The sequence below is a fragment of the Bos grunniens genome, chromosome 26 (genome assembly GCF_055505025.1).
Source record: "Bos grunniens cultivar Pamir isolate PY7600 chromosome 26, Bosgru_T2T1.0, whole genome shotgun sequence".
NCBI lineage: Eukaryota > Metazoa > Chordata > Mammalia > Artiodactyla > Bovidae > Bos > Bos grunniens.
Genome location: NC_141190.1, coordinates 37286244 through 37313529, shown reverse-complemented (window position 1 = coordinate 37313529; position 27286 = coordinate 37286244). Strand labels below are relative to the sequence as shown.

General features: G+C 48.8%; 1 protein-coding gene across 3 annotated transcripts in view; it reads right to left on the bottom strand.

Moving 5' to 3' along the window:
* The window catches only part of SLC18A2 (solute carrier family 18 member A2), a 40902-nt gene extending 35406 nt beyond the window's left edge, over positions 1 to 5496 (bottom strand). For 2 of the 3 annotated variants that reach the window (XM_086377562.1, XM_086377563.1), the window contains exons 1-3: positions 5335 to 5455; positions 4729 to 4864; positions 2802 to 3153 (exon numbers count right to left, since the gene is read on the bottom strand). In XM_086377562.1, coding sequence (XP_086233688.1) covers positions 2802 to 3153; positions 4729 to 4849 — 473 coding nt within the window. In that variant the 5' untranslated portion in view covers positions 4850 to 4864; positions 5335 to 5455. Of the gene's footprint in view, positions 1 to 2801; positions 3154 to 4728; positions 4865 to 5334 lie in introns of all 3 variants that reach the window. The other variant, XM_086377561.1, reaches the window with a different exon arrangement.
* Positions 5497 to 27286: the final 21790 nt, after the last annotated feature.

Here is a 27286-nt window from a genome sequence, read left to right as displayed (position 1 = left end):
ACTCAGTTCTTTACAACCCTGAAAATGTGAGTCACATATCTCGTTGGTAATTGCGGATGTGATTGGCACAAATTACATCAAAAGGCTATTTGCAATGGCTCACAAGGGAAGAGTCGGTAAACAGAAATATATTTATCACTTCTCTGAGCAGAGCCGTAGAGTGCCCAGAAATGCTGCAAGTCCCCAAATTCATATCTACTGGGCTTGGAAAATATTAGAAAACATTACTTATCATGAGCATGTTGGAGGGACAACTGAGTTTGTTCAATTGTTTTGCCTGCCTGCATTGATATTAAAATTTGTTTCCATTTCCACATTACAAGGCAGTGCTAGAAGACGAAGATTATTTTGAAATTTGCTGGAGAGCTGGGAGAAATCAGCTAGGGAGGAAAATTTTGTTCTTGACAAGTTCCACCATACAAATAGACTAAATTTCACAGGTCACTAAAGGAAATTAGTTTTCTCTTGGAAGATAATTTTTTTTAGGAGGCCCAAACACAAGCCTTGCATACATGCATGCTAAGTCGCATCCAACTCTTTGCAACCCCATGGACTGTAAGACTGCCAGGTTCCTCTGTCCATGGGATTCTCCAGGGAAGAACACTAGAGTGGGTTGCGATGCCCTCTTCCAGGGGATCTTCCCAACCCAGGGATCGAACCTGCGTCTCCTGCAGCTCCTGAATTGCAGGCAGATTCTCTACCGCTGAGAATGGCTGCAATGTCAAAGTATTTGGAGTATATAATAGGGCAAAAGTCTCTCTGGTTTTAAACAGATTCTCTACCGCTGAGGTGGCTGCAATGTCAAAGTATTTGGAGTATATAATAGGGCAAAAGTCTCGCTGGTTTTAAACAAGCTCCTGCCCCTTGGCATAAGCAAAGCATTAGAAACGAAAATGGGATTTTTTTTTAAGCTTTTCATTTGCCATTTACATTTGGAAGATTGGAACGCTCACATCATTTCCACCAAGTTTCTAAGTATTGCGCTGTACAGCTAGTGACATTCATGTTCAAGTGATTGGCAAGGTGTTATTACAATAACGTCCTCAATTTTCCCATATAGAATTTGAGCTGTTTACTTTCTCAGAATACAAAACCCTGAGCTGTTTTCTGTAATTATACCAGATGCATTTTAAGGAGCACTCTTAGGCGTCAGAAAAGAAAGAAAACCCTGTAAACCACAGAGGTCTGCCTGGTTTTCCTCCTGAAGAATAGACGAAATGCCGAACGCCACCTTAATAATGGTGCCTCTTGGTGGGCTCCCAGTCTGCCCAGCGTCCTGCATTCATCTGCTCAGCATTTTAGGCAGCAGCCTGGTAACACTGCCACACAGCCTACAGGCTGGATGTGGCCTGGGAAGGTTAAAATGGATTCACTGGCACCACCCAGTCCAGAAAATCACATCGCAGAGGTAGAAAAGCTGCTTCCATCCGACTCACCATGGGTACCCTACCAGAAATCGTTGTTTCAGAGGACTGCTTGTGTGGAGGAAGGCAGGCCTGCTGTGGCCACTTTGAGCCCCTGCTGCCACCCGAGGCCTTGTTGCCTCATAGAGCCCCCAACCCTCCAGAGTTGGCCCCACTCTCAGCCACACAGGACCCCTCTATTGCCACCATCTTGATACGATTAGCAATATTTTAATAAAAGACTAGGCCTTGGAGGAGGAAATGGCAACCCACTCCAGTATTCTTGTCTGGGAAATCTCATGGACAGAGGAGCCTGGTGGGCTACAGTCCATGGGGTTGCAAAGAGTCGGACAGGACTGGGTGACTAACACTTTCACTTTTCACTTTCCCTGACTCTTCAACTTAGCTTTGGAACCTCTAGTGGCTCCCAAGTGCTCCTGCAACAAACGCCTACTCCTCTGTCATCTAGCACGTGGGGCTCCTCATAGCCCAGCCCCGCCCAGTCCCCCAGACCTGCCCTCCTCAGTTCTCTGGACCCCTCTTTTGCTCTTTCCCACCTCTGGTCCTTGTCTTTGTTTGTGCGTCTAAGCCTGCTTCACAGGTAGGACTCTGGGCACCAGAGTTTTTCTCCACCGTTTTTCACATCTCTGCTTTTGGGGTCACACTGTTTAGATGGGAGCCCACCACCACTGCTCACTCTACCAGCTCCCACTCTTTGCAACAGACACCTCCTCCCCTCTTTTGCAAGCCCCCTGTCCTGTGCTTGCAGCCCCCAAGTCCTGGGCAGAGCTGGACCACCTCAGCTGGAGACAAACAAATATTAGCTGGATGGCCACCAACAATGGAAATGTGAACCATTATTCAGAAAAACTGGGTCTCAAAAGACTCCAGAACATCTGGATTAATATAAAGCTTGTGTGGGCAGCTTGAATTATTTGGGGAAAAAAAATTCTCTTCGTTGGTGTGCACATGGACACAGCTCAGCATGTGGCAGGGGATGGTGCACTGCCCAGGGCCTCAGTGTCAGAGAGCTGCTTCCTCTATCAGCAGGACTATGGATCACATGCCATGTTCCCCAACTGGCCATCCACACGAGCCTTGACCAAGCCAACCCTGAAGGAAACCACTTTGGCTGTCTATTGGGAAGTCCATGACCAGAGGTGGAAGAGAAGAGAAAGCCACGTGGCACATACAATCCCACGATGATGGCCACGGTGGCAATGAAAAGGAGCACCAAATGGGAAATTGCGACTGACTCAAGAGGGAAACACAAGGTGAAGGAGACTGGATTTCCCCTCCAGCTTTGGATCTCCAGACTCTGATCAATGAATGAGAAACAAAATGATCTGAAACAATATTATGAATATTTAGCTCCTTGACCGAAACAATATAACCTACCTGTTGGTCAACAGTCCTATGAACGGGTTGGTGAGGAGCTGGACAGTGGCTTTCGAGGCAAACAGCAGCCCGACCTGCACATTCTCATTCAGGAGGTCTTTGTCTTCACTGGGACAGTCGGAAGAGGCCGAGGACGAGTTAGTGGCCATGTGCTGCGTGGTGGCCTCGTGCACCAGCGCCCCCTGAAGGTGGTCGGTGCTGTTCCCGGTGACCATGGTGGAGTTGTCATAATAGGAGAAGATGTTCTGGAAGCTCCCGGGGGCGGAGGCTGTGAGCCCGGGCTTGGCGGTCTGGATTTCTAGAGCATCTTTCTCATGCTCAATGCTGTACAAGTAACTCGGGATGATGGGGACTGGGGACAAGAGCAGGACAACGGTGATTACAGTGAAAGCTTCCCTGGGACCAAAGCCAGCAAAACTGTGGTCTTGTCAAATGCTAAATGAGACCCAGAGAAGTGGCGTGTCTGCCTCAGGAAAGGGAACCTCTGCACCGACACTGAACAATTTCATGCTGTTTAGCTCTGGGAAAGATTGAGGGCAGAAAGAGAAAGGGGTGACAGAGGATGAGATGATTAGAGGGTATCACTGACTCAGTGGACTTCAGTTTTAGCAAATTCCAGGAGATGGTGAAGGACAGGGAAAGCTGGTGGGCTGCAGTCCAAGGGGCTGCAAAGAGTCGGACACGACTGAGCGACTTAACAACAACAAGCTCTGAGAACAAAGCCCCAGAGGCTGCGAGAGCTCTCAGGGCCAGCAGACCTGACCAGCCCCAGAGCTCCCTGTGCTTCTTACAGGGCTCCTTCATAGGAATATTTTAGGAAAGGAAAGAAAGATGCAATCTGAAATCTAGTCCGTGGTGACCTGGGGTCAACCAGGGCTTCTCAGAAAGAGGCTAGAAAGACCTTTAAGTGAATGAATCAGGAAAACAGAAACCTAAATTTCATTATGTGTCTTAGAGAAAAAAAAAAAAATTAACCGGCAGGAAGTAATAATTTGGAAATTCTGCACTAGACTCACTTTATCTTTCTATTACTTGAGGGGGAAGCAGCAATGTTTCATACAACTTGGCAAATTCAAGACTTCCTGAGACTTTCATAAAGGAAAAGAAAGCTGATGTAATCGAAGCTTTGGGCATGTGTATAACAGAGGATTCAAGACAAAGGAGGACACAGGCCCTTGTTACTCTACTGGGATGAGCCCCAAAGCTCCCATATTTCTGGAAGTGAAAACCTGACTCTCTGGTGCTCTGAAAACTGTCCAGAGAGAAAAACTTAAACAGAGACAAGGGAAATGACCCTTTAAAAAGTCATTTTTTATTCATTAAAAATTGGGGTATTTTTCAGGAAAATATGCGTGCCAAACCTGTTGTTCATGGGGCTAATTAAGAGACCTGGATGTCAATTATGTAGCTGTTCAAAAATCTATTTCAGCAAAAAAAGATGAAAACCACCAGTTAAAACTGCTCTTGATTGGAGTCCTGACATGTGTCCATGTCAAGTCATCTGCAGAGTCGCTACATTTAAATGTCCCTTCCCTCTATGGAGGGAGGTATGCTGACTGTGGTGACAGACCACATTATTAACCCACCTTTTTCGGGGGTCGTAATAATTATTATAATATTATTCTGAATCCTGGAAATTGCTCTTCCTTCATAGAATATTAAAAAAAATTTTTTTTTATCGTGTTGAAAGTGACAAGGGGAAGCAGGAAATTATCAGGAGGAAACATAAGTTCTGGGTTTTATCTGATGTCACAGTTTTTTGACCGGACCTCCAGGAAAACGAAGCCGCAAACGCGGCCACTAGCCTAAGCGAGGCAGTCTCGGGCGGGGAACGTCTTTTTGAAAAACGTATTCTCTCCAACCTGGCCGCACCGCGCTGGGGTAAGCGGGGCGCGCCGGGGGACTGGGACGCCGGGTCTGTACGTACCCACAACCGTGAGCAGCATGTTGTCCAGCAGCAGCGCGAGGAACACGATGAACAGGATGAGCTTCCGCGAGTGCCGGCTCTCCTGAAGCCGGCGGAGCAGCGCCAGCTCGCTCAGGGCCATGACTCCTGGGCTCGGCTGCGGGCGCAGCGCGCGGTCAGGGACCGTACGGGGCCGCGGGCTCCCTCGATCCCAGGGCTCGCCCGGCCCGGCCCGCCGGAGGGGCGTTCGGGGAGCGGCGCTCACCTGGCGGCGCCAGACGGTCCCCGGCGTCCCACCCTCGGCTCACGTGCGGCGAGCGCGTTCTCACCGGCACCTGCGCTCCGGGGGTAATAACGCCCGCGAGCGCCGTCGGGGCGCGAGCCCCCGCCACGCCCGGCTCTCCGCCGCCCGCGCCCACTTCACCCTCCGCGCGCTCGGAAAGGGCTGCACGCCACCCGCGCACCAGGCGTCCTGCACCTCGGCTTTCCCGGGACCCCTCGGAACCCCGCGCGTGGCGCCTCCGGGGGCTTCCCCTGTCCTCGGCCGGGCCCCGCTCTCCCGCGCGTCCGGGCGGCGATCAGTCCCCAGCGCCGAGCCCCGCGGGCCGGGAGCGGGGTCGGCCTTACCTCGGGGTGGTCTGCGGCTGCCCGCCCTGGCCGCCGTGGGCTCCGTCTGGCCGGCCGGCTCCGGTCGCAGTCTCCACCCCAGCGCCCGGCCGCCGCCGCTCAGTTTACTGGGTCCGGCTCTGACGTCACGGCCGGCGCGGAGCGGGGGCGGGGGGCTGGGGCGCCCCGGCCTCCGCCCTCCCGGCGCAGTAGCTTTCCTGTCCCCGCCCCGTCCCGCACCCGGCTTTGCGCCCGGACTCTGGAGTCGCCCCGTCCAGAGCAGACCCTCGCCCCTGTCCGGGCACTGTGCCGTGAGCCCCGGGGACACCGGCCAGGGTGAAGCGGATGGGTCTTAAAGGGAGGACGTCAGGAACCCCAGGGCGAGGGGCCAGGATGAGGAGTCGGGGATTAGTGCTCTCATCTGGCCTCTGCTGCTGCTGAGTCACTTCAGTCGTGTCCGACTCTGTGCGACCCCATAGACAGCAGCCCACCAGGCTCCCCCGTCCCTGGGATTCTCCAGGCAAGAACACTGGAGTGGGTTGCCATTTCCTTCTCCAATGCGTGAAAGTGAAGTCGCTCAGTCGTGTCCAACCCTCAGCGACCCCATGGGCAGCAGCCTTCCAGGCTCCTCCATCCAAGGGATTCTCCAGGCAAGAACACTGGAGTGGGTTGCCATTTCCTTCTCCAATGCGTGAAAGTGAAGTCGCTCAGTCGTGTCCAACCCTCAGCGACCCCATGGACAGCAGCCTTCCAGGCTCCTCCATCCATGGGATTTTCCAGGCAAGAGTACGGGAGTGGGGTGCCATTGCCTGGCCTCAGGAGCTAACGCTCTCGTTGAGTCTCCGTGTTCCTGAGGACGTGAAGCCTCTTCAGTGAGTGTGCCCGGGACAGCGGTTGGGGTTGGGCGGCCGCGGACAGACCTGTTCCCTGGAGAAGCCACCAGTATCCCAGCACCCCTCCCCTCTCCCGCCTCCAGATCTTGGTTCAGAATGCCCGTCGGCCTCTTTGACCACTGGGTCCTCGGGTACCCTCCAGATGGTGATGTGGAAACGCGGGGGCAGGGGGGCGGGGAGAAGGGGACATCCCTCAGCATCACCCCCACAGTGAGAGTGAGGATATGAGGGCCCCAGGCCGCTGAGTTCAGGTCCCAGAAAGGAGGACCATGTCCCCTGAGCAGGGGGCACTGGAGACTAGGTGAGTGCCTGGTGCCCAGATAAAAGGACCCCGTGGGCAGCTGCCCAAGCCCTGTGCACTATAGTGCTCTCCGCTCAGTGTTTTCGGGGGATTCTGGCAAAGCGCCTGTTTGTGGCTGACCTGAAGCTGTCATCTTCACTACCAAAGGACAGGAGCCCACTTTGATTTCCAAGTCCCTCTATTTTATAAAGAGAAACAGACAGACTTCCCCTCCAGACACGGCTGGAGCTTTGGAGACCCTTTAGGGGGCAGGCGGGAGGAACAGAAGGTGTTTTCTTGGAAAGCCTCTTAGACTAAACGTTATCTGTTGCGACTGTAGCGGTAGAGTCTGGCCATGTTTTATTAATGTTTGCTTGTCAGCTGGAGACTGCTGAGAGCAGCGGGGTGCTGTGTGGGGCTCCCCTCTCTCTGTACCTCCTTCCTCCCTTCCAGACGCCCCCTGTGCCATCCCCGATGTGAGAGAAATGGTTGGATAAGCAAGTAGGTCAGTAACATGGGGACTCTGGGATGTCCCAGGATGTGTGCAACTTAAATATTAAACGCGGAGGAGGGGAGGAAAACCACTTAGGAGGAGAGAACAGCTGGCAGGGAGCTGTTTGAGATGGCTGAGAAGGGTATCACGTTCATGGGGTGGCCCAAAGTGCCTGGAGTTTCAGAACAAAGACACAGGCCCTGTCCCTCTGCTCCCTGGGCCAGAGAGGTGTCATGGTTATCAGGATGCCTGGGGCCAGTCTGCTGTGTCCTTGATAGGTGACCTCGGGCACATTATGTATCTTCTCCGTGCCTTAGTATCCTCATCTCTGAAATGGGGATGCCAACTGGACATGATGCCAACTGGACATAATGCAGTGTTGTTGTGGGGATCCACAGGGATTCCTTAACACAGTGCCTGGCACAAAGTAAAAGTCATCATCCACCGTTCATCACCCAACAAATATTTATTGAGCATTGACCACAACCAGGCACTGTTGTTGATACTGGACAGATATTAATGGCCCAAAGAGATAAAATTCCCATACTTGGGGTGCTTACACATTCTGGTGGCAATACCACAATGGTGCAGAGAGGAAGCCACACCAACTCCAGCCCAGCCATCTGGAAGAATATGGTGCTAGGGGAAAATGCCAATCCCTGGGTCCCTTCTCCTGATCTCTGCCACCCGTACTAGAGCACCATAGCCTATATTAGCAGCTTCAGATTTTTTGTTGACATGCCCAAAAGTGTTTTTAAAAAGATAGGTGTGCCTCACACGTTTCTCAGTTGGCATCTAAAATATTCTTTCATCATAAATTTAAATAGTTTAGGGGTATATCATGTATGTGTGTGTATGTTAGTCACTTGCTGCTGCTAAGTCGCTTCAGTCGTGTCTGACTCTGTGCGACCCCATAGACGGCAGCCCACCAGGCTCCACCCTCCCTGGGATTCTCCAGGCAAGAACACTGGAGTGGGTTGCCATTTCCTTCTCCAATGCAAGAAAGTGAAAAAATAAAGTGAAGTCGCTCAGTCGTGTCCGACTCCTAGCGACCCCATGGACTGCAGCCCACCAGGCTCCTCCATCCATGGGATTTTCCACTTAGTTGTGTCTAAATCTTTGTGACCGCATGGACTGTAGCTCACCAGGCTCCTCTGTCCATGGAATTCTCTAGGCAAGAATACTGGAGTAGGTTGCCATTCCCCTCTCCAGGGGATCTTCCCAACCCAGGGATCGAACCCAGGTTTCCTGTGTTGCAGGCAGATTCTTTACCGTCTGAGCCACCAGGGAAGCCCCATATCGTGTATCAGTTCAATGCAGTTCTATTGCTCAGTCCTGTCCGACTCTGCAACCCCAGGGACTGCAGCACACCAGGCTATATTCACCTTTATATACAAAACCATTATGACTCTCTTTTAAATGTACCCAATGGATTATAAAATTACCATATTTTTAAAAAATACAAACAACTTTTTCTTTAATACTGTGAATGTTACATTGTTTCTCTTTAACAATGTACAATTTTTACATTGTTTCCTTTATGCTCTCAAAGTATATTTTCTAGCCACTTTCAACAGAATTTTATCTAACTGTAATGTTTTTATTACTTAAATTCTGTGTTTACTACCTTATCTATTATATGAACTGCAACAGATATATGAACATGTATTAGCATTTTAGGCCATAAGTTCCTAAGTTTGAAAATTCTTTTTTAAGATTGTGTTATTAGAGCAATTATTAGTAGTATATAAATGATAAAGCTGAAAATGTATGATATGAATTTTGATAAACATTAAACACAAAGAGAAACATATTAGACATGTATTACCTAATGAGATGAGTAGAGAGAGGATTTTTGGAGCCTTAACAGAAAAGAAACCATATTGTCTCTAGATGTTTTTATGCCTCAGAACACTGTAACCCAGTAAAACAGTACATGTTAGGTTGGGTGGGAGGTAAGCCTTTCTTTGTCCAGTGGGAGACAGGAGATTGTTGAAAGGGCAAGTGATAAAAGAGAACCCTCATGTCTCTACCTGGGTGGGTCCATCTCAGCCAGATTAACTTTTAAGCACAGGACATATGGAATGAGCATCTGCTATGGCTTGGGAAACCTTCATATATACCCAGTATCCTGAAGTAGCAGATTGAAGAGCAACCTGGAAAGCCCTGCCTGATCGGGGACTTTGGGACTCCACAGCCTTTTAATTGACTCAGCCCCTACCTCCCCTCTCCAGCCACACTTGCTTCTCTCGGTCCTTCTCTGCCATGTTCTCTGCCCAGGAAGTTCTGCTTCTAGTTATCACCTTCTCATTCTTCGTTACCAGTCCTAATGCCACTTCTTAAGGGGAGCCATCCTTTCATGGACACCCTAGCCCCAAGTATCAGACAGGTCCCCTTCTCTTGTAAATCCTCATGGAACTGTTACTTCCTCCAGAATATGTCTGTCCATGAGGAGCTGCTCTCCCATAGGTGTGATCAGTTATCTCTGTTTCTCCAGGTATCAGGACCAGGGAGCCCCTTCTTGGTCATCACCAAGGTTCCAGAACACAGATGAAGCTCATTAAATACCTGCAAGGAGAATGTGTTCTGGGTAGGTCAGGTTCCCTTCTGAAGCAGAACAGGGGGAACCTGAAGGAGAAGCACCTTTGCTGGAAGGTCAAGGTTACACTCCTGTCTCTCTCCCCCACTCCTCTAGGACCAGGCTTTGAGGAAGCCCCCTAGTGAACAATGGTGGCTCAGATGATAAAGAATTAGCCTGCAATGCGGGAGGGGTCGGGAAAATCCCCTGGAGAAGTATTCTTGCCTGGAGAATTACACGGGCAGAGGAGCCTTGTGGGCTACAGTCCAGGGGTCGCAAAGAGCTGGACACAACTGAGTGACTAATACTTTCACTTTCATTTTCTAGTGAACACATTTATTGGGTTGACCAAAAAGTTCGGGATTTTCTGTAGGATGTTAAGGAAAAACTCAAACAAACTTCCTGGCCAACCCAGTATTTACTCTTCCTTGGAACTCAGACTGGTGAGCTCAGCCACTCAGCCCCCTGCCTCCTCCCACTCCCACCCTTTTCAAACACTAGGGACTGGGAAGGTACAAAGGTCCCACCAGGGTTGACTTGTTTTTTTTTTTCCCCACCGAATTTCAGTATTTAGGAAAGATAAGGCATGGAGCTTTCTGGAACGTAGCAGTTATTTGAAATAGGCACTATGGGAGATACACTAACAAGAGTGTAAGCTATGGATGGCTTCTGATTGGGTCACTTACAATTCTGTGAATTTGAGAGAGCCATTAAACTTTTACATGCCCCAGTTTCGCATCTGTCACTCAAGCATGATAGGAGCCCCCTCCCCATCCCACCGACCCAGCAGAGCTGTTTGGAGCTGCCATAGTGCCTGGCGCAGAGCAGAGGCTCACACTTGAAGGGTTTCTTGGCCTCAGAAAAGTGAAAGTGCTGATACGTGGGAGGTGTGAGTGGTCCATGGGAAAATCCTCAGGCACTCCCCCCACCAGAGACCTTGGAAATAAGGAAAACAGATTTATGACCTGGGCATTAAGCTGTGACATGCACCCAAGGGATCAGAGCAGAGATGAACAATGGCATCCTGAAGAGACACAATGGTTCATGGGCCAGCAAAACCCAATACACTGGTTAATGTATGGGCAGAATAAGGCGTGGAGTACCCAGTGGAGAGCCAGGCACAGAGTGAAGCAGGCTGTTCCTAGAAGAGGGAGCCCCAATGGCTCCCAAACTCATGAAGAGATGCTCAGACACACTAATGATCAGAGAAATACCAATTATAATGGGAGGAAGAGGCAGCTCTATACCCATCAGACTGGCAACAACTAGGAAGCTGGGTAAATGCCGATGTTGGTGAAGATGTAAGGAAATAGGGACCCTTTCCTTGGGGGTGCTGTGGGGACTGGGGCAGCCTTTCCAGAGAGCTTGGTGGAATTAAGTCACTGTGCACCCTCTGATCAAGTCCACATCTCAGGGAAATCCCAAGAGGGGAAGAACAAGGGAAGGCATTACAGTGTTGGTCACAGTAGGGAGTTGGAGGCAACCTCGGTCTCCATCACTAGGGAATAAATAGTTGAAATGTGGAGGATGCTCAGAATGGAGTGCCGTGGATGTGGGATTACCCACGTGTCTGTGCACAGATTCTACTAAGCCTTGAGTGTAAAGGCTCAAGGAGGTGAGCAGGCTCTAAAGTAACATTCCATGTTGTAACAGCACACAGAGCACCACTTATTTTGGAGGCTTCATTCCTATTTGAGTGTCCGTATTAAGTTCTTCAGAGTGGGTGCCTTCATAGGGGAGGGGCCCAGGAGTGAGCATCTGGGATGTTGGGGGAAAAAAGTGGAAATAAACCAAGAAATGGGCCTTACAAGGACCAATGATGATAGTATGATCAGAGATGAGACAGATGATCAACTCAACTCTCTGCACACATGGTTGCCCGCAAAGGGGCGCCTAGAGAAGTTGAAGCCTTTCAGTACAGAGTTAGCTGCTCTGAACACACAGGCTGCACATGGGCTTTATCTCCCAGGGCAGGCAGGGCTGCGCTCAGTCCTAACCCAGACTGACGGGAAGTGAGAGCAGATGGAAATCCAGGTCCAGCAAAGAGCAGAGAACATCAGAAAGCGTAAGCTGTCTGGCTAAATGCAAAAGATACAGCTAGTGTTTTGGTCTTATTTTGTTTTGTTTTGTTTTGTTTTGCCTTTTCCCTCTTTATAAATAAGTCTTTAACTGTTTAAATTTATAACATTTAAAACTGTAACAATTGAGGAATTGATGACGAGTAGATGTACTACTTAAAACAACTATAACTTAGAGGATGAGGGTGGTTGTGGGGATATCAAGCAGCCAGATATCTGTATTTTATGTGAAGTGGTATATTATTCACTGTCAATGGACTATAAGAAGTCAAGAATGTGTATTGTAATCTCTAGCACAACCCCTGTAAAAGTAATAAAAAGGAGAATAAATAGCTAACAGGAAAATTAAATGGAATTCTGTAAAGTATTCAAATACTTGTAAAAGGTAGGAAGGAGGAACAGATGAGCAAGAAAAAATAAAAAGAAATCAAACAAACAAACAAACAAAAAAACCTAGAGGAGTCAAGTAGAAAACAAAAAATAAGATGATAGATTGAGGGCTTCCCTGGTGGCTCTGTGGTAAAGAATCTGCCTGCCAGTGTAGGAAATACAGTTTTTATCCTTTATCCAGGAAGAGTCTACATGTCACGGAGCAACGAAGCCTGTGCCCCACAACCATTGAGCCTGCGTCCTAGAGTCTGGGAGTCACAACTGCTGAAGCCCAGGCACCCTGGAGCCAATGTTCTGAAACAAGATAAGCCACCACAGTGAGAAGCCCACATCCCATGAGAGAGTAGCCCCCTGCTTGCTGCAACTAGAGAAAAGCTCCTGCAGCAACAGAGACCCAGCACAGCCAAAAATAAGTCAAAAAAGAAATAAAAAATTGTAACATGAGATTGAAATCTAGCTATATTAACAATTACATTGTGTATGCTGCTAAGTCACTTCAGTTGTGTCCAACTTTGTGCAACCCCATAGATGGCAGCCCACTAGGCTCCCCCATCCCTGGGATTCTCCAGGCAAGAACACTGGAGTGAGTTGCCATTTCCTTCTCCACATTGTGTATGGGGAACACACAATTAAGAGACAGAAAATTGTCAGAATAGATTTTTTTTTTAAATAGTCCCGCCTCTATGATGTCTGTAGGAGACCATTTAAATATAGACCCAGGTAGGTGGAAAGCAAATGGATGAAAAAAAAATACAGCATGCAAACTGTAAGCGTAAGAGTGCTGAAATGACTACATTAATATCATGGTAAAAGCGATCAATTCAGTAGAAGACATAAGACTCAATGTGTATATACCCGAGGAGAACTTCAAAATGTATGAAACAAAACCAGAGAGAATTAAATAAGAGAAAAAGACAATTTCACAATCCAAACTAGGGAATCTGAACACCTAGACCAAAAAATCAGCAGACGTAGAAGATCAAAACCACGCCATCAACCACCTTGGTTTAATTGATACTTATTTACCCTGAACAAATGACTTCACATTCTTTTCAAGAGCTCTTGGAAGTTCTCGGCCAAGTTCAGTCTCATTCAGAGAGCTTTCTTCCTTCTTGAAGCCAGCTCCATCTGTTGTTGACCACGTATATAAAGACTGAGAATACAAGTAGGAAAAAGATGCATTTTATTTTCATTCTTTTCTGAGTTCTTCTGCATACTGCAAAGGCACATTTTCTGTATAAAGTTTAACCAGATCTACTGTTCTGGTTTTAAGACAGAATGGCAAAGCAAATGTCAATTTACTTGAAGGAGGCCTTGCTGACGGCCAATGAAATTAAGTCATAGATGCTCTAACTTAATAATTCAATCACTGAATTAACTGGCTTCATGCAGCATTATCTGTAAAATGTGGGTCTCCAGGTTTGGCCACTTTAATAGAATCACTAACCTGTCTGAGGACATTTGCTGTAATCAGAGGCTGCAGAGGAGCCAGGCAGCTGTGAAGGGCAGCCTTTCATCAGCTGTAAGCCTTGATCGTCCACTATCACCTGGACTTTTGCAATCATCTCCAGTGGCTACGCTGACGGTCACCCAGGCCTCCTGCAGTTCACCCTCCTCACCTGTTCTAGAGAGCTCCAAAACACCAGAATGGTGATACCACTCCCTCTCTAAACCTTCAATGGCCTTGCACTTGGGATAATGTCAAACATCTTCGATGTGGCCCAACAGGAAGTGCCTGCTCTGGCCTTGCCTGCTCTGGCCTCGACCACTCCTCCATCCTCATTTACCACATTGTTCCTGCCGCTGACATAAGATCAGATTCCCTTCTAATTAGCAGGGCTCTCACGTGGCATCAGATGTCTGTGTGTATCACGGGGGTCCTAGCATTGCAGCCAGAGGAACCCTGACCCAGAGGCCGTACCGCTCCTGGGTCATGCAGCCTCCACACTTCTTATGGCCCCTGCCTTCCCCCTGCAGCCACAGAGGGCTCCTTGCACTGAGGTTCTCTGCCTCAGGGCCTTTGTACACTCCATTCCTTCTGCCTGTGAAGTTCTTCTCCTGCTGGCAGCCAGCACGGGAGTTCCCACCCATGACAAAGGTCATACAGAGAGGCCTGATATGCAAAGGCGAGTCAGGACTCGAGGGCCACCCTCCCTGGACCTGCCTGAGCATCTACCCCAAAACCAAAATCTGTCTGTTTTACTATTTCATGACTTTCACCAACTCTTCTGACATTAACGGGGGCGGGGGGGGGGGTGGCTATCCCTGACCACCTTTGTAAGAAAATCAACTTAAAACTCTAGTTAATAAGTCTCCTGGGCATAATAGGAGTGTTTCAATTCAACCACCTCTGATGACTTTCTAGCTTGCCTGACAGGTTTGTTCAGATTCACAGCCTCCCAACCACGAGAGGCACGGGAAGCTTAAGATATTCTAACAATGCAGAGCTTCTCAGAGAGTTAAAATTGTTAAAATAGAACTAGTAGAGGATTTCTTTGTTGAGCTAATGCTTGCTGCCAAGTTTCCATATCCCTTACCTACTGTGTTGAAAAGCAAAGGAGAAAAGGAAAGATGTAAGCATCTGAATGCAGAGTTCCAAACAATAGCAAGAACAGATAACAAAGCCTTCCTCAGCAATCAATGCAAAGAAATAGAGGAAAACAACAGAATGGGAAAGACTAGAGATCTCTTCAAGAAAATTAGAGATACCAAGGGAACATTTCATGCAAAGATGGGCTCGATAAAGGACAGAAATGGTATGGACCTAACAGAAGCAGAAGATACTAAGAAGAGGTGGCAAGAATACACAGAAGAACTGTACAAAAAAGATCTTCACAACCCAGATAATCACAGAGCCAGACATCCTGGAATGTGAAGTCCAGTAGGCCTTAGAAAGCATCACTATGAACAAAGCTAGTGGAGGTGATGGAATTCCAGTTGAGCTCTTTCAAATCCTGAAAGATGATGCTGTGAAAGTGCTGCACTCAATATGCTAGCAAATTTGGAAAACTCAGCAGTGGCCACAGGACTGGAAAAGGTCAGTTTTTATTCCAATCCCAAAGAAAGGCAATGCCAAAGAATGCTCAAACTACCGCACAATTGCACTCATCTCACACGCTAGTAAAGTAATGCTCAAAATTCTCCAAGCCAGGCTTCAGCAATATGTGAACCGTGAACTTCCTGATGTTCAAGCTGGTTTTAGAAAAGGCACAGGAACCAGAGATCAAATTGCCAACATCCGCTGGATCATTGAAAAGCAAGAGAGTTCTAGAAAAACATCTATTTCTGCTTTATTGACTATGCCAAAGCCTTTGACTGTGTGAATCACAATAAACTGTGGAAAATTCTGAAAGAGATGGGAATACCAGACCACCTGACCTGCCTCTTGAGAAATCTGTATGCAGGTCAGGAAGCAACAGTTAGAACTGGACATGGGACAATAGACTGGTTCCAAATAGGAAAAGGAGTACGTCAAGGCTGTATATTGTCACCCTGTTTATTTAACTTATATGCAGAGTACATCATGAGAAATGCTAGACTGGAAGAAACTCAAGCTGGAATCAAGATTGCCAGGAGAAATATCAATAACCTCAGATATGCAGATGACACCACCCTTATGGCAGAAAGTGAAGAGGAACTAAAAAGCCTCTTGATGAAAGTGAAAGTGGAGAGTGAAAAAGTTGGCTTAAAGCTCAATATTCAGAAAATGAAGATCATAGCATCCGGTCCCGTCGCTTCATGGCAAATAGATGGGGAAACAGTGGAAACAGTGTCAGACTTTATTTTTCTGGGCTCCAAAATCACTACAGATGGTGACTGCAGCCATGAAATTAAAAGACGCTTACTCCTTGGAAGGACAGTTATGACCAACCTAGATAGCATATTCAAAAGCAGAGACATTACTTTGCCAACAAAGGTTCGTCTAGTCAAGGCTATGGTTTTTCCTGTGGTCATGTATGGATGTGAGAGTTGGACTGTGAAGAAGGCTGAGTGCTGAAGAATTGATGCTTTTGAACTGTGGTGTTGGAGAAGACTTTTGAGAGTCCCTTGGACTGCAAGGAGATCCAACCAGTCAATTCTGAGGGAGATCAGCCCTGGGATTTCTTTGGAAGGAATGATGCTAAAGCTGAAACTCCAGTACTTTGGCCACCTCATGCGAAGAGTTGACTCATTGGAAAAGACTCTGATGCTGGTAGGGATTGGAGGCAAGAGGAGAAGGGGACGACAGAGGATGAGATGGCTGGATGGCATCACTGACTTGATGGACGTGAGTCTGAGTGAACTCCGGGAGTTGGTGATGGACAGGGAGGCCTGGTGTGCTGCGATTCATGGGGTCGCAAAGAGTTGGACACGACTGAGCGACTGATCTGATGTTGATTGATTCCTGCCATTTCTTAATTATAATCTGTGACTGTGAGATTGTGATTAATGTCTGACTTCTCCATCCCTCCTTCACACAATCGGAGGCCAGGGCAAGGCCGCTGTGGTCTTGCTCCCCACGTCTTCCCCCTAGAGCCTCATGCTGCCTGGCACAGTTAAGTATCCATAGATGCAGTGGTTGACTCAGGCTTGGAGATCACTTTGGCAGTGAGCGCCCTCTGAGGGTGACTCATGGAATTGACCTCTGTTCTCCCAGGCTGTCTAGAAACAGGAACAAGCTGCTACACCCCATCCAGCTCATAGGCCATTGCAAGAGTGATGTCCCTCCACCACCCGTCTCCTACCTGCCCAAGCCCTGACCCCTCTTACCTGGTTGGGGTTGAAAAACCTTTTTCCTATCATTCCACCAACTCACTAAAGTTCAGTTCAATCGCTCAGTCATGTCCGACTCTTTGCAACCCCATGGACTGCAGCACGCCAGGCCTCCCTGTCCATCACCAACTCCAGGAGTTTACTCAAACTCACGTCCATTGAGTCAGTGATGCCATCCAACCATCTCATCCTCTGTTGTCTCCATCTCCTCCTGCCTTCAATCTTTCCCAGCATCAAGGTCTTTCAAATGAAGTCAGCTCTTCGCATCAGGTGGCCAAAGTATTGGAGTTTCAGCTTCAACATCAGTCCTTCCATTGAATATTCAGGACTGATTTCCTTTAGGATGGACTGGTTGGATGTCCTTGCAGTCCAAGGGACTCTCAAGAGTCTTCTCCAACACCACAGTTCAAAAGCATCTATTCTTCGATGCTCAGCTTTCTTTATAGTCCAACTCTCACATAACTACTGGAAAAACCATAGCCTTGACTAGACGGACTTTGTTGGCAAAGTAATGTCTCTGCTTTTTAATATACTGTCTAGGTTGGTCATAATTTCCTTTCCAAGAAGTAAGCGTCTTTTAATTTCATGGCTGCAATCACTATCTGCAGTGATTTTGGAGCCCAGAAAAATAAAGTCAGCCACTGTTTCCCCATCTATTTGCCATGAAGTGATGGGACCAGATGCCATGATCCACTCACTAAAACTCTGCTCAATTTATGATGCCAAGGCTTAGTGGCTCAGATGGTAAAGAATCTGCCTGCAATGCACTGACCCAGGTTCGATCCTTGAGTTGGAAAGATCCCCTGGAGAAGGGAATGGCTACCCACTCCAGTATTCTTGCCTGGAGAATTCCATGGACAGAGAGGCCTGACAGGCTATAGTCCTTGGGGTCGCAAAGAGTCAGACATGACTGAGCAACTAAGCACCCAAGCAAGGAATTGCTGTCTCTGCTTCTTAAAGCCTCAAGTAATTGATTCCTTAATGCCCCCTCCCTCCCCAGCAGTTACCAGCAGCCAACTGACTTCCAACACCCCAACCTCTGTTTCTTCCTGACTGAGTCTTTGCTTAAGCAGGACCACCCACATAGTATGACCCTCCTGCCCTTAGGAAGGGGAGCCCAGGAGGAAACAAAATGCCCAGATGTCATCACACTCTCACGGTTTCACCATCAAAGCTGAAGACCCAGGGGACTGGCATCCTCTCATTCTGTAGATGGGTCCTCTTACCCCCAACTCCCGTCACCACCTCCTGCTCCAGCGGTCCCCTCACCCGCTCCCTGGCACCAGGTGCTGCCTCCAATCCATCAGTGACTGAGCGGATCTCACTGAACCACCGCTTCCAGCGAACCCTTCCCCAGCTCAAGAGCCAAAGGTGGCTTCCAATACTCCTGTCTAAACACTTCTGTGTTTCAAATTCAGTTGCTCAGCTGTGTCCGACTCTTTGTGACCCCATGGACTGCAGCATGCCAGACTTCCCTGTCCATCACCAACTCCCGGTGCTTGCTCAAACTCATGTCCATCAAATCAGTGATGCCATCCAACCTTCTCATCCTCTGTTGTCCCCTTCTCCTCCTGCCTTCAATCTTTCCCAGCATCTATGTTTCAAGGTTGTCCACAATCCACCCCACCACACTCTAATCACACTGGCCCCCTCAATTCCCCAGCAACGGACATTATTCATATTTTCCACATCTCTCTGAGTTTTTGAATATTTTTCCTACCCTGGGTTCCCAACTCAAGTCCTCTGTTCACACGAAGTCAAGTCTGGGATGACCCACAGCCGCCCTGGGTCTCTACCTCTAAGAGCACACAAAGCCCTAATAGCCTGTTCCCGTTAAAATTTCACCAGCCAGCGCTGGTCCCCAGTAGGTGCCTCTGGGCTCATTCTTTTTCTTTTCTCCAACTGGATTAATAGCTCCTTGATGGCAAAGGGACTCCTTCCTCCTCTGCGTCCCCCAGAGTGGCTTGTACAGTGCACTGTAAAGAGTAAATCCTGCAACCAGTATCTGATCGCAGGCAGGAGCCTGGGGCTAGAGCCATCTGTCCCAGTGAGTCTGCTTCAGTGTCTTCATCTGTATAGACAAGGAACGGACCAAGGACACCTGAGCTGTCCAGTCCAGTAGCCATTCACCACCCGTGGCCAAGGAGCACTCAAAATGCCAGAGGCCAAAGTGAGATGTGCTGTTAAGTATAAAATCACACTGAATTTCAAAGACTTAGTATGAAAAAAAATGTAAGGAATTTCATTAATGTTTATTATGCTTATACGCTGAAACAGTAATATCTTAGATACTTAGATAAGATCTTTAGATCTTAGATCTTAGTATCTTAGATACTTAGAATTGGCTTAAATAAAATATGTTATTAAAAACTAATTTCACCTCTTGCTTTTTACTTTTTTAAACATGGCTGCTAGACATGAAATGATCTGTGCGACTGGTGTTTGTGGCTCATATTATATTTCTACTGGGTAGTGCGGGGCTAGAATATCAGTGCCCGAGAGGTTGTTGAGTCTAATGGCTGCCTTTCCACATGGGAAAGCAGACTCAGAGACAGACAGAGCCCTGTCCAAGGTCACACAGCAGTGAGAGCTGGAACGCTGCTTCCTGGGCCTTCGTGCTTCAGGGACGGCTGACGGAACGCTGCTTCCTGGGCCTTCGTGGTTCGGGGACGGCTGATGAGTGGCACTGGAGGGGCCAACAGGTGGGTGCCCACGGATGGTCCTCGGCCACAGAGGAAGCTGGGAGGGACTTGGGGTGCAGCTGTGTGGAGGCTTCTGCCCCCACCCCCTCACCCCTGCCCAGATCTGTCTTCGCCCACTTGCTATGCTGACTGCACACCCGGGTGTCCGCAGGGCAGGAGATTTTAGTGGATAATCAATAGTCCAATAGGGCAGACTGCAAAGCCCCAAACCTAATTATTTTGTTCAGAAACTTGTCCGTAACTAAAAGGCATCTGAGCAATCACAGTCACCGTGTCTGAAGGGGGGAGAGAGATCCAGTCATTACGGCCAATTGGATTTATATTGACCATTGTTGTCTTGTTGTTGAAGATGTCATCTCCCTGCAAAACCAGCGTTCGGGTGTCATAGGGACACACACACACACAGACACACATACGTATACACGCTCACACACATACACTCACAGGAACATATACGTGTGCACATGGACACACACACCCATAATCATACTGACGCACACACACACATAAACACACATATACACTCACACACATATATACACATAAACATATACACACGTGCACAGGCACAGGCACACACATACACATAAACACACACACATACACACTCACACACACACGATAGAGTTATCCCTTTTCTAGGAGACTTTGGGAAGGTTCTGATCCACCCTTTTCACACAGGTGACCAGAGCTGCTTTTACATAGCTGACTCTCTGGGTCTAATTTTTGAAGTTCCAGATGTTGCTAATTCCTAATTCCTCTGAGGAGAACAGAGAATGAATCCCTTTAAAGTGGCAGCGTGGAGAGACTGCGTATCTTCTGCAAGTGCAGGAATTTTCCAGTGCCCCCCCTGCCCCCCGCCCAATGAGACCAAATACTTAGGCATGAGAAATCTTTTGAAAATTAGTTAAGACATTTGTATGTCAAGTCACTTGTGTGACTTTAAAATTGCAGTGGGGAAGAACTGGAAGCCTCCTGAGTGTCTGCACGCTGGGCCCTGTGAAAGTAAGTGGCGGTCATCCTGACAGTGAAGTGCCCAGGGGCTGAGAGGATGAGGCAGCACAAGGTGCACCCTGGGAAAGCATCCAGGACATTCTTCATTCTGTATTTTTCATTCTTTGATTTGTGAAATCAAAGCTCACAGGACAGTGTGTCTGCTGTGATTCATTTAGGAAAGCAAGTTAACTTATCGAAAAGGCTTTACATACATGTATTAATGCAAAATGCGGAAAACAGATTAATTCTGGATGGCTGATGGTCAGCCCACAGTGGTATTTACTGTATTTAGTTCCAGGGACTGAAAATAATGGGGGAAGAGGAGAGTAGGAGGGTGCAGATTTTCACTCTCCATGGGTAATCTTATGTCCATCCAATTAAAAAAAAATATTATTTAGCACAGCTTCTATTGCTTCTTTCTCATATCTTCATTATGGGATATGTCGTATATACAAAGGAAAGCGCAAGACATGTTTACAAAGTAAAAAATAATTGTTTGGTGAGCCACATGCTACCCCACCCATGCCATGCTCAGTCGTGTCTGACTCTTAGAGGCCCTGTGGACTGTAGCCCGCCAGGTTCCTCTGTCCTTGGGGATTCTCCAGGCAAGAATACTGGAGTGGGTTGTCATGCCCTCCTTCAGGCAATCTTCCTAACCCAGGGATCAAACCACAGGTCTCCCACATTGCAGGCAGATTTTTTTTTTTTTTGACTGAGCCACCAGGGAAGCCAGTGTTTACAGAGTAAAAAATAATCATTCAGTGAGCCACATGCGACCTCACCCAGGTCAAGATATAAAACCCATCTGGAGGCCCCGGAGCTCCCAGGGGCCTCTCCTCCATCACAATCATCTCCTTTCCTCTAGACTTCCTGACTTGTTAGATTTTCTGTTCCTTGTTCTTTTTTTATAATTCTACCAGCTATGGTCCACTAAGTCGCTTCAGTCGTGTCCGACTCTGTGCGACCCCATAGACGGCAGCCCACCAGGCTCCCCCGTCCCTGGGATTCTCCAGGCAAGAACACTGGAGTGGGTTGCCATTTCCTTCTCCAATGCATGAAAGTGGAGAAGGCAATGGCAACCCACTCCAGTACTCTTGCCTGGAAAATCCCATGGATGGAGGAGCCTGGTAGGCTGCAGTCCATGGGGTTGCTAAGAGTTGCATACGACTGAGCTACTTCACTTTCACTTTTCACTTTCATGCATTGGAGAAGGAAATGGCAACCCACTCCAGTGTTCTTGCCTGGAGAATCCCAGGGACAAAGGAGCCTAGTGGGCTGCCATCTATGGGGTCGCACAGAGTTGGACACGACTGAAGCGACTTGGCAGCAGCAGCAGCAGCAGCAGCAATACATGAAAGTGAAAAGTGAAAGTGAAGTTGCTCAGTCATATCCGACCCTCAGTGATCCCATGGACTGCAGCCTTCCAGGCTCCTCTGTCCATGGGATTTTCCAGGCAAGAGTACTGGAGTGGGGTGCCATTGCCCTCTCCGACTACCTATGGTGCTTCCCTACAAATATAATCAAGGTTTGTCTGTTTTTTATCTTTTTATAAGTGGAATCCTTCTGTGGATGTTCTTTCTTTCTCTGGTTCCTCTTCCGTGTCACCAATATCACTGGTGAGGTTCATCCATTTCATGAATACCTAAAGGCCATTCCTGTTCACTGCTGTGTAGTATTCCATTACAAAGCTATATCACTATTTCTTTGTTCATTCTGTGGATGGACATCATTGGTGTGTTCCACATTCAGGGCTGTTTTTTAGCAACCCTGCTGTGGAGACTGTGACCTGAGTTTCTTTAGGGTCCGTGCCTGGGACTGGAACTGCTGGCTCGTGGGATACCCAAGCTTCATCCTTCCCACCAAGTGTCCAATGTTTTCCAAAACTGCATGAATACATATTTTGCATGATTACATATTGCTAATTTTAAAAGTTTTTTTAAGGTCTTTATGCAAATAAAAAATGAGAGGGTGAATGGGTTGTGCGTTGTGTGCTGACCAACCAGCCTGCTTCAGATCTTGACATTGCCCTCTACTCCCCACAGCTCACCTCTCCCCAAAGATGAATGAGGGGCTGGTTAGCAAGATTGCTGGTGATGCCAAGCCCCACACATACCCAGAAGGAAGGGACTCCCCAAAGCCAAGAGTCCACTGAGCCTATACGCCAGTGACAGGCAGTCCATTCCATTTCGGGTGTTTTTTGGCCCTGCCACGTGGCTTGCAGGATTTTAGGTCCCCAACCAGGGATCAAACCTGTGCCCTCTGCAGTGAATCGAGGAGTCCTAACCACTGGACTGCTAAAGAAGTCCTTTTTTTTTTTTTTTTAACGGACTTCTTTTTTCAAACGAAATGTTATAGGGAAGTGGAATATATAACATGGAGCAAAGTAAGTGACTGGGATCTTCACCTGGGTTTCAGAAACCTCCGTATGAAAACCCCTAGGCTCCTCAGCCCCCTTGTACTCTGGGAAACAGGCCTGGAGAGGCAGTCCTGACCATAAGCTCTGAGAAAGCAGAGACCTGGTTAGTTTTTTACCATGCTGAATCCCCAGCACCCAACCCACCCTGAGTCCTAGCACACAGTAGGTGCTTAGTAAATATTTATTGGATACTGACATACAAGCAGGGCTGTCTCTGTGAGGTCATCTCTTGTTCTACACATGAGATTGCTTTCCAAAGAGACTAAAGGAGGGGGCTTGAACCTCAGAGAGGCCCCCTTAATTGCCTGTGTCTTGAATTTACAGCATTTGAAAGGGTTTCATTCTCTGATCTAAAAGGCAAGAATAAAAGCAAAACAGTAAAGAGCCCAGGAGGATGAAAAGAAGCCATAATTTGCATCCAAGATGGAGGTGCCCTTTGTTGTACCCGCGTCCAAGTCAACTTCAAAGTTATCTGCTGAGCAGACAGATGCGCATTGGTCACCATGGCAACAACCAAGCCACCCAGCCCGCCCAATCCTGACAGCCCAGCTCCAGGAAGTTACAGGGTGTGGGGAGTCTGACGACCTGCCCAGCTTGGCCCCTCCATCATCCAGCCATCTTGCTCCTTCTCTGTTGGGCGGGGGGCAGGTCTGGGTCACCACATCCACCTCAGCACACAGGGGCACCTGTGTGTTCTTCTTCAGAGCTGTTGCCTCGGTGCCGGGCACACAGTTATTGGACAAAAGCTTGTGATGAGTAAGTGCATGAAGACACAGCCAGAGCCAGCTGGGAGCTTCTAAAATATACAAATGCTGAGCCCCTCCTGAAATCAGCAACAGCAGAATCTCTCAAGACTGGAGTGGGGGGCTTCATAAATGCTGCACACATGCCTCTCAAGTCACAGCGGGCAAGAGAAGAAAGCAGGGTCAAGACAGCCTCCCAGGCATGTGACTTGGGCAGCTAGCAGGCTGCAGCTGCCACTCCCAGGGTGGGTGGGAGGGAGCAGGACTCGGGGAGAGGTTCGAGCTGTGTCTTGGACTTGTCCAGGGAGAGGCTGCGGAAGAAGCTGTGAGTCTGCAGTCCTGGAGAGAAGCCAGGACTGGAGATGGTGTTTACATCCACTAGCATGGACGAGACAAAAGAGAGGGAGTGGAGACAGGGAAGAAACAAATGGTCCGAGGTGTAAGCCCTGGAGCCCCATGAGGAGGGCCCAGCAGAAACAGAGCCATCAGAGAGCATCAGGCAATGAGGTGTTGCGGAAGCCACAAGAAAGGATAAACGCAGGCTGGAGAAGAAGGATCTAGCCATGTCTGGGGACCTCAGGGTACCCAGTGGGGAGCCGAGGAAGAGGTGTGCTGGGGTGCCAGCCACTGAATGTGCCCCATCCGGCTGCGGGTTGCCTATTCTGCCTGGGCCTGCAGGAATAAGACCACCCTAGAATCGGCTAATCACTGATTAGGTGATTAGCACCCCTAATCAGTGAGGGGTGCTGGAGACAGAGGAAAGCTGGCGTTTTTTGCCCCCTAATTACAGTAATGGGGACAGCTAGGACTTTTTAGGCACTAGTAAAGGTGGGCATGGGTGTCCCCAGTGGCTCAGTGGTAAACAGTCTGCTTGCAATTCAGGAGACACAGGACACATGGGTTCGATCTCTGGGTCAGGAAGATCCCCTGCAGGAGGAAATGGCAACCCACTCTAATATTGTTGCCTGGAGAATCCCAGGGACAGAGGAGCCTGGCAGGCTACAGCCCACAGGGTTGCAAAGAATCGGACACAACTGAAGTGAGTGAGCATGCATGCATGCAAAGGTGGGCACAGGGCTACAGTGCTTCACGTGGATTATCTTGTTTGACCCTCACAACAACCCTCTGAGGTCAGTACTATTGTTGCGTCAATTGGCCAGGGTTCGTCGTTAGGGAGCTGGTCATTCCTATTTCCCACCCATCAAAGCAGCAGGACACAGGGGCGATCCTCTCCTCTCCGGAGAACTCAGAAGCAGGGACACACCCAGGACTGGTGGTCTGGCCAGGTTTTCTGATTCCTTGTTCCTCCATCCCCAGCAGCCCTTCCAGGAAGCACTAGGTTTCTCCAAGCCCCTTTTGATCAGAGCTGGCCTGGCCCTGTCTCTTCCTGGTCAGCACATTGAAGGTGCTCCCGGGGAAATTTCTGGGCTGGCATTCAAGTTCTTTCCCCTTGACTCTTTCTATAAGTCACCTTCTTTTGGGGGCATCTCTGGACAGTGGGCAGTCTTACCACTTGGCGGAAACCAGGGCATAAATCCTGTTAGTTCCTGGCTCCTCCTAAGGTTATTTACTGTATGCCTGTGTGCGCGGAGGCTGATGTGGCCAGAGGGGATCTTGTGGCCAGTGGCAAAGTGGCTGGACCTCTGTCTGGGGGAGGACATTGGATCAGCAGGAGGCTGGCCAAAGGGATGTCCCCCTGGACAGCATTTCCTTCTGTCGAGTACCTGTCAGCAGGGGAAGGTTTGTGGATGTTGATTCAATTTAAGGGGCTTCTGTAAGAAAACAATACAAAATTGCCCATTCAAAATTGGGTTTGATCGTGAATAATTTTCTAGAGTGTTTAACATTTAACAACAAATTAAAATGCCAACGAATACAAAATACAACTGAGGGACTTCACTGCCAGGGTATCTCCCAGCCAAAGGAGGTCCCAGGTGAGCCATGCACCCTGAGCCTAAGCGTCATCAGTTTCCAGGTAAATCACCTCTGCTTTTAACACACTGACCTTCATCAGAGTCACTGGGAGTCTCTGATCCTTTGTGGCAAGCACCACCTTCTGGTATTTGGCCCCATCCACCCAAACTGGAGAGGGGATAGTGTTAGGGAGGGCCCTGCCCTCCAGGGAGGCTGTTGCTGCAGCTGCTAAGTCGTTTCAGTCGTGTCTGACTCTGCGACCCCATACACGGCAGCCCACCAGGTTCCTCTGTCCACAGGATTCTCTAGGCAAGAATACTGGAGTGGCTTGCCATTTCCTTCTCCCCAGTGAGGCTGGTGGGTCAGAAAAACATCCAGGGTGAAAGGGAGCTAACGGCGGGATTACTAACAGGACACCACGTGTCTAGTGGCTGAGACTCAAGTAGTAACATTTCAGGCCCTGACTTGAGCTGTGATTTCAGAGATGCGGAACAGACGTCCGAGGCACGCACGAGTTGCTTTTCCCGGTGTCCGCGGTGAGAAGTCCGAGGCGTCCCTTCTCAGAGGACCACAGCGGATGACAGGAGCTTGACTCTCCCCTTCGCAGGGGAGACCATGGGATGGGACTGGGGGGAGACAAACACTCCTGAAGCCCCTTCTCTTCCGAGGCGCCGGGCGGCAGGCGCGCCACCTGCTGGCCCCGGGAGCGCGGGGCCCGCGCGGTGTGGCGGCGCCACCTGGTGGCCACCCGGGGAAGGACTCAGCTTGGGGCCTGGAGGTGGCAGGTGAGCGGTAAGGGGTGGCTGCTCTCCTTGGCATTGGTGCACCGAAGTTCTGCCCAGAGTTCTCCCGTCTGTGGTAGACGCGGCGACGTATGGATGGGAGGAGTCAAAGAACAATGATAATGAAAAAGACACAATCATTTTACTCGGAGAGAGGACCTGTCACAGAGGAAGGGGTTACGGTGGGTGCAGTGGGAGCATAGGGGAGACCAGAAGTCAGGGGACACTACCCAGAGGAGGGGACATGTGGGCTGAGGCAGGAACTTAAGTCTTCATCAGTCCTAGAAGGGAAAAGGGCATTCAGGTGAGAGAGCAGCTAGTGCATGGTTCTCAACTCTTGACCACACGCTGGGATCAACTGGGGGAACTTTTAAAAAGCCCAAGTGGCAACTCGACCAATGACTTCTGAATCTCAAGGGGAGGGAGATGGGGAGACATGTGAATTCTCTGAGCCCCCAGGTGTCAGTGTTGCAAAATGGAATCAGTTCAGTCCAGTCGCTCAGTCGTGTCTGACTCTTTGCGACCCCAAGGACTGCAGCACACCAGGCTTCCCTATCCATCACTATCTCCCAGAGCTTGCTCAAACTCATGTCCATCGAGTCAGTGATGCCATCTAACCATCTCAGCCTCTGTCATTCCCTTCCCCTGCCATCAATCTTTCCCAGAATATCAAGGTCTTTTTCAATCAGTCAGTTCTTGCATCAGGTGGCCAAAGTATTGGAGTTTCAGCTTCAGCATCAGTCCTTCCAATGAATATTCAGGACTGATTTCCTTTAGGATGGGCTGGTGGGATCTCCTTGCTGTCAAAGGGACTCTCAAGAGTCTTCTCTAACACCGCAGTTCAAAAGCATCAATGCTTTGTCACTCAGCTTTCTTTATAATCCAACTCTCACATCCATACATGACTGGAATATCATGAAATGGAATGTCTCCTGCCATATCAATAAACAAGGATG